The 10,965-nt window shown below is 50.3% G+C and overlaps 1 protein-coding gene across 3 annotated transcripts; it reads right to left on the bottom strand.

Annotated features, from left to right (window-relative positions):
* Positions 1 to 2,684: 2,684 nt before the first annotated feature.
* LOC111835876 (spermatogenesis-associated protein 2-like) lies at positions 2,685 to 9,914 on the bottom strand. 3 transcript variants are annotated; one of them, XM_023796616.2, is made up of 4 exons: positions 9,547 to 9,914; positions 8,725 to 8,814; positions 6,708 to 7,194; positions 2,685 to 4,699 (listed from the first exon to the last, which is right to left on the bottom strand). In XM_023796616.2, the coding sequence occupies exons 3-4, from the start codon at positions 7,041 to 7,043 to the stop codon at positions 3,536 to 3,538; spliced, it is 1,500 nt and encodes a 499-aa protein (XP_023652384.2). In that variant the 5' UTR covers positions 7,044 to 7,194; positions 8,725 to 8,814; positions 9,547 to 9,914; the 3' UTR covers positions 2,685 to 3,535. The 3 variants fall into 3 exon arrangements, with proteins under 3 accessions (XP_023652384.2, XP_072571767.1, XP_023652383.2); XM_072715666.1 differs by lacking the exon at positions 9,547 to 9,914 and adding an exon at positions 9,132 to 9,528 and having other exon boundaries at positions 8,725 to 8,938; XM_023796615.2 differs by lacking the exons at positions 8,725 to 8,814; positions 9,547 to 9,914 and adding an exon at positions 8,191 to 8,349.
* Between the last annotated feature and the right edge of the window lie 1,051 nt (positions 9,915 to 10,965).

The following is a 10,965-nucleotide window of genomic DNA, read 5'->3' as shown; positions in this document are numbered from 1 at the left end:
TTTGCCTATAGAGAGGTACCACAGGCTTCGATGGGTTTCTCTCCCTTTGAGCTGCTGTACGGTTGTCAAGTGAGGGGGCCCCTTGACTTCCTGAAGGAGGACTGGGAGAACCCAAGGGCTGAGCAGGAGAATGTGGTGGCCTATGTGTTGAAAATGAGATTGGAAAGGATGACGGCTCTGGCACAAGAATACATGAGGTCTGCACAAGCCAACCAGAAGACCTGGTATGATAAGAAGGCACAAGACAGAACTTTCCAACCTGGTCAAAAGGTTCTGCTGTTGCTTCCTACGAGTGACAGTAAGCTGTTGGCCAGATGGCAGGGGCCTTACGAGATCACCAAATGCCTTGGAAAGGTTACCTATGAACTGTACATGCCTGACTAATTGAAGAAACATCAATGTTTTCATTTGAAAAAATTGAAGAACTTTCAGGAGCTGGGAATGCCAGTCCAGCATCCAGACCAGCAGCACCTTCTCATCAGTCCGGCCAATCAAGAGGACGAGCATGAGCAGTCATTCCCCACCAACACATCAGAACCTGCTGCAGTGGATGTGTCCCATCTTCAGCCGGTCCAGCAGGGGGAGATGAAAGCATTGTTGGACCCTGAACTTTTCCAAGAAAAACCTGGCTTAACAACCCTGGTCCAACACAAGATCCACCTGAGAAGCTGGGCATCATTGAGACTTCAACCAGTGAGTAGTGTAACCCCATTGTGTTGGTCCCAAAGATGGATGGCTCACTATGGTTTTGCATGAACTTCAGGTACCTGAATTCGGTGTCTAAGTTTGAGTCCTATCGTTTGAAGGACTAACACCCATATTACTGGATGGTACCTATCCCTGCAGCTTTATAACTTTACAGTCCAGGACCAGGCACGGAAAGCCAATCTGGTGGCAGACTGTCTCTCCAGGGTACATAAGAATTGAAGTAGTGTACTTCTGGGAGAGGTGGGGAGGAAATGTAACAGCGGACCACTGCTACTGGTCTGGTTTTAGAGAAGGGTATAAGGGTAAAATTACACAGGTTGGGATAGAATGCTGAGTTAGGTTAATAAACACACAGAAGGATTTTAAAAATGTTTATTGATTGTTGATATATATGATTTATTGTTTGTGGCAGTCGCTTGGGCGCGGTCTGCAGTCAATGCCAGGTTGTTTGCCTTGGGTCAACTGTGAAGAGGGGTACAAAAATTGCATTGATTGAACATTCCTTGCAATAGTAAAGTATAGTGAGACCCTGTTTAAAACAAGCAAACAGATGGATATTGTTTGTATGGCTATTGTATTTTGTGGGGAACATGACTCACCTCTGCCTGTTCTCCTCCTCCCAGGGTGTTCAGGCAAAAGAGTTCCCTGGGGGCTTGATCACTTTTAATTAGTTCCGGGAGGGAGATACCATGTGGGAAGTGGATGGAGGGGAGTTTTAATTTCTGGTTTAGGTGTAAATATTTATGCAAATTATTTATGGGTATTTGGGGAGGATATGTATTTGTTGATTAATATTTATATTTTAATATAGTTTTATGCAAATATTTGTGTATTTATGGGGGTGTGTGTAATGAACACGGTGCACAAAAATAAAGGAAAATGCTTGATGAACAGTATCTCTGCCTCTGGATCTCCTGATTGGTTGTTTCATTGCTCGTCTTAGATGCTAACAGTCCCTAAAGTGCAAGGTGTGAATGGAACAGTGGTAGTTTTTGCAATGTTTGCCCAATTTAGCTTGTTTTAAAGAATGACAGTGGAGTTTGATCACTGGAGACTTTTGAGAGGTGGGTGGTTTCTGTACAAGTAAATACACAGGAAGGCATATTTTAACCTGGCAGCCTTTATGAAACATTATACAATATTATTATTTGTATGTTATTTCGATTGGAAAATGGTTCAAAATTATTTGAAAGTAACATTTTTTTCCTTAAAAATTAATTGTAAAAAAATTACATTTTAGCATGTTCCATGCAAAAAGAGCAACTTCTGACTGTAAAATGTAAAAAAAATTAAAAAGTTACATTTGTTTAGAAGCTGTTTTTAGTGTTTGGGGAAGATTTAAAGTATTAAATGTCTGCACTGTTACGGTTATTTGTGGCTTGACTTTTAAATATAGCCTATATATGCTGGGTCACTAAAGATCCAAGGTACGTAACAGTGTTTTTTAAAGGTCCCATGTACACAAGCGTTAATAGGACAAAAGTATTTCTTATCTGATTACTCGATTAATCAATGGAATAATCTTTAGAATACTCAACTACTAAAATAATCGATAGCTGCAGCCCTAGTCCTAGGCCCCAGGGCCACTAGGTTCTTGGGCAACAATCCAACTGCAGCCGCAGTTTTGGACTCGAAGCGTCTACGAAGATGCCACCTTGGGATCAAATGCAGCATGAGCACAGCTGGACCCGGTGGGTTCGCACATCTGCTTTAAGCAGAGTAAAGTTTAAAAATGCAGAAGAACTCAGTCTGGCCATTTTCATATAAAATTTATATATTTATTTATATAGTTTTTTTTTTTTTTTAAGCCAACACATTTCATTTAGGGATTTGTTCCCTTCAGAATGACTGTGCCCCCCCCCCCTCCCACCCCCATGTGAACAATGGCTCAGCACGCCAAGCTCTGGTATCTGGGGCCGATTCCAAATTCCCAAATACAAAGGCGGGAAGCAAAGGGACTGCGGTGGAATGGGGGGGGGGGGGGGGTGGGAAAACCACCCACGGAGCGATCGGCCACAGGAACAAGGGAGGAGCCAAGGGGAGCGGGGGGGGACCTTCGTGTCGGTTTGACTCCGCAATTGCAACTGCCTCCCCAAGGCAGGCCCCCCCATGACGATTCAGGGGGGGGAAGGCAATTCTCAACGGGACACATATTTTTAATCGGAACAACCTGCCATCCCGTCCTGGCCCCGCGGGGCCCAGGCGTCTTACTGCCCGTGTCCTGCACGGTGTGGCAGACCCCTGGGCCGGGCACCATCCTGACCCCTGGGCACCATCCTGACCCCTGGCACCATCCTGACATAACCATACATGGCACGTCATCTTGGCCGGATCTTCTGTGAGACACTTGGGAATTGGGATGGGGGGGGTGGCCCAGAAGCAGTGGGATACAGGAACGCCAGATAGAAGTGCAACTCCGTGCCTTGGCCCAGACATTAAATGCCACTTTATGGGTAAACCTTACATGGGGATTATCGATCTGGCTTTCAGACGGAACCTTGATTCCATCAGAAGCTGCGGGCAGGTGGGGTAGGGGGGGGGGGGGGTCACCTCCATTTAAGTAAAAAGCACAAGTGGATCCAAGAGCCAACTGCAGCCTCTTTAAACACCCCCCCCCCCCTCCCAAACACTGGGCTGGACTCTGGTGGTCCGACCCAAACCACCCACCCAGCCAATTGAGAAAACAGTTTCTGAGCTTGCCCCAGGTCCACCTCTGTCAGGAACATCCAGACCCTGACGACAGCACCGCTAACAGAATCCATCGGAACCGACCCGAGCCCTTATGGTAAACACAGGCAGCGTTTAGCGGATGGGCCCGCCGGGGCTGTCAGTGGTACACCAGGTGTGAGAAGACACCAGGGCGGCAGCCCAGCTGCTGGTGCGAGGCGAAGCTGTGCTGCGGGTTCCTGCGGCCGCAGGCATCCTTGGCGTAAAGACTGACGCAGGTGCCACATGACACCTTGGAGCAGCTGATGCATGTGTGGGAGGCGCCAGGTTTGTTGCAGAAGCTGCACCGCAGGACGCCGGCCCCCATGCAGTTGACTGAGGTGACGGCGCTTGCTGACTTGCCCAGATATGGCCGAGGAGCGATGGGGGGCTTCTCTGGACCGTCTGGGGGCCGGGGGCAGGTCTTGGGGTAGTCCTGGGGGGCCTCGGGCCTGCAGGAGGCACACAGGAGGCCCTCTCCCTGCAGAGCTGCAACTGGGGCCCCGCACCAGCGCCCGCAGCCCCGGCACTTGACTCCCTGGCCCCTGGGCCCCCAGAAGTCACGGGAAGAGGGGTGGCGTGGGGGGGGCGGTGGTGCCAGTGGCTGCCGGGGGGGGTGCCCACGCTCTATGTATAGGTCCGGCTCATCCAGGGAACTCAGGGTGAAGGCCTGCGGGGGCTCGGCAGCGACAGGAGGGGTGCGTGGCTGTAGGCGGGGCCGACCAGGCAGAGGGCCAATCTGAGGAGGCTCCACGGGGCCCATGTCCGGCTCCAAGCAGCGTGGCTCTTTGCGCAGGCTCAGCGAGGCACGCAGCACCGGCCGGGGGGGAGGCTGCCAGCTGCCACTGCTGTCTGCCACGTCCACAGAGCGGGATGCGCGGGTGCTCCTGCGCAGGTACGCCCGCTCCCTGTCGCGATCCCGCTCTGCATTGGCCCGCCAACGGCCTTCCTCTCTGCCGACGCCCCCACGCCTCACCTCCAGCTCCTCCACGCCCCCACGCCTCACCTCCAACTCCTCCACGCCCCCACGCCTCACCTCCAGGGCCTCCGCCTCCGCGTTGGCGCCCCCGCGCCGGGCCGCTGCCCCGCTTAGCAAGCGGCACTCTGCGCGCGCCAGGAAGAGCTCAAAGGCCAGCCGGCGCAGATGAGCCATGCCCCCGGGGGGGTCCCCAGCACGCAGCCGCAATTCCTGCTCCCGTGTGTAGCCCATGGAGTGCAGCAGGGAGCGCAGGTCCGCGTCACATAGAGCTTCCTTTAGGTAATACACGTAGGGGCCTGTGAAGGTCTGGAAAGAAGAGCAGGGGGGAGGGGGGAACATCAGAGATAAATATCTGCAGGCAAACCTGAACATCTCAGCGTGGAGGAGGGACCGGGCAGAACCAAATGGACCCGGCACATAGGTGTGTGATGTCATAAATGTCACTGTAGGGAGATGGGGGATGGACACGATATATAGCCAAACACACACTTATGGGCAACAAAAGAAGAGTCAAAGCTTAATGTAGTGCAATTTGGGTTTCACCCATTTTTTTGCCCGGAAGTGTAGATATCAGCCAACATCAAGACATCGGCATCAGTCCGATGTGTCAGTCTTGGCCACTTTCTAAACTTTATCAATATTCCAGGCTAAAGACACAACTACTAAAATAATGGAGATCACTGCATTGGAGAAGACTGCACTGGAGATCACTGCATTGGAGATGACTGCACTGGAGATGACTGCACTGGACAATCAGCCATTTTCCATAGAGAAGGACAAGGGATTTCATGGGCTCATTCACCACTTAGAAGAGGTCTCAAAGTACCGGCCCATAAGATGATTATAATTCACTATCTAATCTGGCTCGCAGATGGATATTTCATTTTCTGCAGAATAAAAAAACGATGCAACGTCTTTCCGCTAATCTGTGCTGGCACCCCCATCAGGCAGCACTACCTTTGACGTGCTTGATTTTTTGTACAGTTCAGTAGTTGGCCTTTTGACAATTACACTGGCACGTTCTCCCTGTTTAATAGTAACAAAAACATTGAATGTTCCGAAATTCTACTTTGTTTGTATGCCATTAATACTGGTGATATTTGTGATTTCTTTTCAGTCAAGCTAAAAAAAAATAGTTTTAAATTAAATTTAAAAAATTGAATGATCAAAACTAATCGCAACAGAAATAAATGATTTCCAGTGCATCCAATCGTTCCCTTCCTATGCTGTTCATCCAATCACGGCCAAATCTGCTGTGCATTGTCTACTGATGGGTCCGACCAAGAGCTGTTCAAATGGTGAAATGGTATGGCCAGTGTAGTCTAATGAATTAAGACGACAAAGCCACCAAACAGGATGTGGGGCCATATCTCCGAAAAGCTTTGAGTTGTCAAAACCAAATTTGGCCGTTGGGCTTAGGGCCCAATTCTGGGGAAGGTCAAAAGAAAACATGTCATTAGACCACTAGGGGGCGCTGCAATAAGCAAAAATGCCTTAATTGTTGAACAGTTTGACGTAGAAGAACACAATTGGAGGGGCCCAGTCTGATACATTGGGATTTTCATGTCCACCTAATAGTTGCAGCCGCCATATTGGATTTAATTGAAAATTTAGGAATTACCTACTCCCAAAATACACCCCAGCTTCATCACATGGATCTGATGGGATTCACTCACATCTGACCATCCATCAGAGACGACCCTTGTCCAAACATGACATACCCCCACTGCTGCCTGTCTCTCTGATGCTCATTAATATTTAGTAAATGCTTTTATCCAAAGCGACATTTTGGAGAAAGCAGGATCAGCCAGTCCCCGGAGCGATCGGGGTTTAAAGGTCCAATGGTGAAATCTCCCTGCTGAACCTGGGATTGACACCTTCTGATCACAGGCACAGCACCCTAACCTGTGGAGCCACACCGCCCCCATAACACCTCCATATTTGATGGTGTTTCGAGAGCCAGCAGCCACTCTCAGGACTGCTGTCATCTAACCCTGGCAAGTACTCATTTTAATGACTTAAATGTGTGTGGGGGTGGGTCGCATTTGGAGCGGCGGACCCGCCCCGCGTCCGGAGCAGCACATGAGGCTGTCAGTCCAGCTCTTCTCCTTTTCCCACCATCTGTCGTGTGAATAGCAGGTTTCTCTTCTCCGGCAGGATACATTTATCATATCGACCATGACTCACGAAGTGCACGGTTAACAGGTGGCACACTGCTACACATATACGCATGCCTACCGATTCTCACGCTACATCACCCCCCTCCCGGTAAAGGGACAGGCTTATGCTTCGCGGTTAGCGGTCGGTCGCACACCTTGATGCAGCGGAACTCCTTCTTCCAGGGGAAGAGCAGCAGGTTGACGCAGACGGTCTCCAGCATGCCGAAAGCAGTCTCCAGCCCCCGCAGGCCCGTCCCCCTGCGGCCACTCAGCGCGTTCTCTGCCACCTGGTAGAAGGGCAGCACACGGAAGCGCTGGGCTGGCTCCGGGAGGCGCGTCGCCAGCAAGGTCCCCGCCTCCCCCAGCAGCTGCGGCTCCCCCGGCCTGCCGGCCCCCTCCTCCCCGCCGTCCTCCTGCAGTCCCTCGTCCAGCCGCCGTTCCAGCCACTGCACATACTTCTGGAAGAGCCCCTCCCTCAACTTGACTTCCATGGGCGGCAGGTGGCACCGGAGTCTCGCTCATTCCCCCCGGGACCTCACCGCAAATCCCCCTGCTGGCCGAAGCACCAAGCCTGGGTTCACTGGATTTTGGGCTCAGGGTCAGTGGATGATGCTGGAGCAGCCGCTCAGCACGACGTCCAAGCTGGGGGACCCCAAGAGAGACAACACATTAGCCATGAGGTCCCTTTTGGACCAAGAAAAAGACAAGCATTTAAAGGGCTCAAGGAGCTCTAATCAATCGAGTAATATGCCCTTGATACTTAGCTCACAGCTATCATGCAATCAAACATTATGCGTTGAGGAAATCAATGCCCTGCTATATACTGAACTAAAATGCAAAGTGTGTAGACACACACAGTTGCCTCCCACCTGCTGTGGGAAGGAGAAGAGCACACACACACCCACTGCCGCTGACATGTTGTGTGTGGGCTGGAGACTCGTGGTAATTATCCTCTCACAAACTTAAAGCTCGGTGTCTCTTTTAAACCTTTAGGGAGACTGGGTATCAGCTTATCGCTTCAAGCACGGCCGGATGCGAGCTGTTGGTCTCGGATGGTCACAACGTTGCCCGCATAGTGATCCGCATGTTTTTACACACGCCTACATAGTGAGCTGGCGATCGCCGGATCTGCGAGAGACAGCGGCGGAGTGGTGTCCTCCAGGGCCCGAGTGACAGATGGCATCCCCCCGCAGCACACAAAGAAGAAATACGAGGACCGAAAAGTGCCGGGCGTATAGACAGGACAGTGAACTATATCTAGCGAGCGCGACTTCCCAAATAAACCAGCAAACCTAATACAAGATAAAACGACCGCCAGCTTCACAGAATTACAAGGCATCTTTTTTAAATTAGCAAGAAGAGTTTCATTTTCTTATATTCTTGGTCATGCAATGACCATACGTTTGTTACTGCATCTCACTGACACCCAGCATCAAGCTGGAATGCCTCCGTTTCCCGTCCCCGCACAGCAGCTTCCTTCCCCGGTCCCTGCACATTAGCGTTCATTTAACATCAATATCAGACCGACGGGAGATCGGAGATACACCGAGGTCATGACATCGTGGTAATAATTCGCCCTGCGTTCATGTTTGACTCAGGCTACTCGTCCGAACAACGAAAAAGACAAATAAAACTCACTGTACAGCAGCGATCCTGTGCCCTGCGCGCGGTGCCCGGTCCGCCGCGCGCGGTGCTGCGCCGACCTCGCGCTACAAACAGGTGTACCCGTAGGCGCCGCTCCGTCTCATGCGCGCCGCACGCAACGCAGCGCGCCGTCTCGCTCAGCCCAGTGCCTTCGCATCCTGCTGGAAATTCCCCCGGTGCTGGCGCGCATGCGCACGAATGTGCCCTGCGTGCACGTTTGCGCCGCGGATGCCCGCTCAGGTGCGCGCTCGCCGCTTCGGGAGCTACTTTACTGATACAATGTGAACTTTGTCCAAGAAAAACAAATTTACGAACACTACAGCTACCGTAGGTTTAGGAGAAATAAAAAGTACAAAAATTAACTCCAGTTCACAGAACGAATCGCTTGTAAATATACGTAGCGACATAATACATATGCGACGTGTATTGTTTTAATAAGCAAACCTTCAACACAGAAATAAATTGCTTTGGCTTATTCATTCATCCTTCTGGCTACACAAAAACGTAGAGGAACCAGTTCGCCCATACCTGACAGCATTCCCGGGATCCGGCGAGGCTTCTTTATCAGCACGGAGGAATGTCTCCATGGGTTCAGGCATTAATAGGAAATCCAAAGTCCTTAAATAAGAAAAATGACTTCCCCATTTTAAAATTTCAGGATAACGAGGGTGAAAGGAAACACAACTTCTAACTCACTATTTTTTGCCCAGCGCATTTGATTTTGTACGCAGATTCACTGGCCCTATAAAACTAACAGAAATAGTGGAGTAATTTTGCGTAAAATGCCTCTCGACAAAACATCAGACGAAATTATCCAGTTATGCCGAGTTAGTAGATAAGCAAGTTTCAAAAGAAGGTACAGAGATAGTAGTGTGAGTTTCTTTCGGGATATAGGAAATGCGTTTTTCTTTATGCATATATAATTCCGGCTTCACCATCTTTGCTTCTTCTATAGCCTAATTACTTCTACGAGGTTTTCATTTTCTTTCTTCTGAAGTTCTGGGGATTCCAGGCTTAATAAAAAACGTCGAGAAATCGCAGAGTGGCTGTCAGGCAACATCAGAGGACACGCCTGTTCTGTAACACATTAGTTTCTCATGCTTGATAAGATTCAGAGTTACTATCAGTTCAATTATCAAGCATCTGCCATGTTTGTCATCAAATACAGCGCCAACGACCAGATTAAAGCCATTACACGATGGCATCGCCTCGACCTGATCGGGGCAGTATTTAATCTGCCCATCATCGGTGGTTCCTGTTCCTAAAATCATGTTCCTGAAACATTTTTTCTGATCTGATAATTTGCGTGTTCAACATGAAATTGTCATTTACTTTCAACAGTACATTTACCTTTCTTCGTGCATCAAATAGCAAAATCAAAGTACACTGGAAATGTATTTTTAAAACTTGAACTTCTCGTCATAAGACAATATAGCCAGTATAACTGAATTGCTGTCGTTGCTGATGCGAGACGCTGATAAAGGATTGCGATTACGCAACTCGTCTTTTGAAGGCTGTATTATTATGTGCAACCTGCCGTTCAAGTTTGCTTTGGGGTAGCCTACTGGGTCCTGGCAGGAACTTCCTGTTATGCAAACTATGGTGGTGGGAAATGTGAAAAAGAGAATGTCAGCTGCCCTAGGATATGTTGGGTCTGTGCAGTAGTGCCTGCCATTTGTTTGAGGCTGGTTGCAGCCTGTGCATAGCTAAAGCGTAGATGAGCGAGCTCGGAGGTCAGGTGACCAGCGGGGCGGACCAGCGCGTCAAAAGCAGGTAAGCAGTAAAATCACTGCAAATACATTCAGTTATTCTGTAGTACTTACAGGTTATGTTATACGTTTTACCATCATATAATTAACAGGTTACATTTAGACAGATGTTAGGCTGTGCTATATATTATTTTACATTGTTTATGCATATCTATAAACCAAAGCGTGTGTTTGTTTTTTAAACCAAGTGATTTGGTATGGTCTATGCCAGGGCTATTCAGATCATTGACCTCAAGGGCCAAGCACTGCTGATTTCCCAGCCTTCCTTTAAACTTGTGTGAAACCACTGTGGCCAATCAGAATCAGTAATTATTCAACTAATTACCTGAGAGAACTGAAAACAAGGCCTGGGTTTGGAATCGAGGTCCAGGTTTGAAGAACCCTGGTCTATGTTGTCTGCTGACATGTGGGTTTAGGATTGTTTTTCGGGGGGTCACTGAAATCCATCCCTGTGTGAAGATCTCAGTTCCTGGGCAGCATCGGAAGCCCTCAGACAGGGACGCCTCGTCAGCGTAAGTGACGTCTCCGTGCTGCTGCGTGGGAGGTGGCCGGTGCAGCTGGTGCATAGCGAACTCGCCTAACGGCCTGAGCGCTCCTGCAGAGCACAATTTGTTTAGTACTGGGTTCTTTAGTACATATTATGTGGGGTATGGGTCCCAACAGTGTGTGGGGTACGGGCCCCGGCTGCGTGGGAGGTGTAGGCCCCGGCTGTGAGAGGGTACGGGCCCCGGCTGCGTGTGGGTACGAGCCCCGGCTGTGAGAGGGTACGGGCCCTGGCTGCGTGGGAGGTGTAGGCCCCGGCTGTGAGAGGGTACGGGCCCCGGCTGCGTGTGGGTACGGGCCCAGGCTGTGAGAGGGTACGGGCCCCGGCTGTGAGAGGGTACGGGCCCCGGCTGCGTGTGGGTATGGGCCCCGGCTGTGAGAGGGTACGGGCCCCGGCTGCGTGGGAGGTGTAGGCCCCGGCTGTGAGAGGGTACGGGCCCTGGGCTGCGTGGGAGGT

Source organism: Paramormyrops kingsleyae, chromosome 8 (assembly GCF_048594095.1).
Source record: "Paramormyrops kingsleyae isolate MSU_618 chromosome 8, PKINGS_0.4, whole genome shotgun sequence".
Taxonomy (NCBI): domain Eukaryota; kingdom Metazoa; phylum Chordata; class Actinopteri; order Osteoglossiformes; family Mormyridae; genus Paramormyrops; species Paramormyrops kingsleyae.
This window is presented reverse-complemented; position numbering and strand designations above follow the sequence as displayed.

Excerpts from the sequence above, each read along its gene's own strand:
- LOC111835876 (XM_023796616.2), bottom strand. The coding sequence starts at position 7,043 with ATGGAAGTCAAGTTGAGGGAGGGGCTCTTCCAGAAGTATGTGCAGTGG. Across the intron at positions 4,700-6,707 it reads AGGAGTTCCGCTGCATCAAG|ACCTTCACAGGCCCCTACGT; the intron begins GTGTGCGACCGA and ends TCTTCTTTCCAG.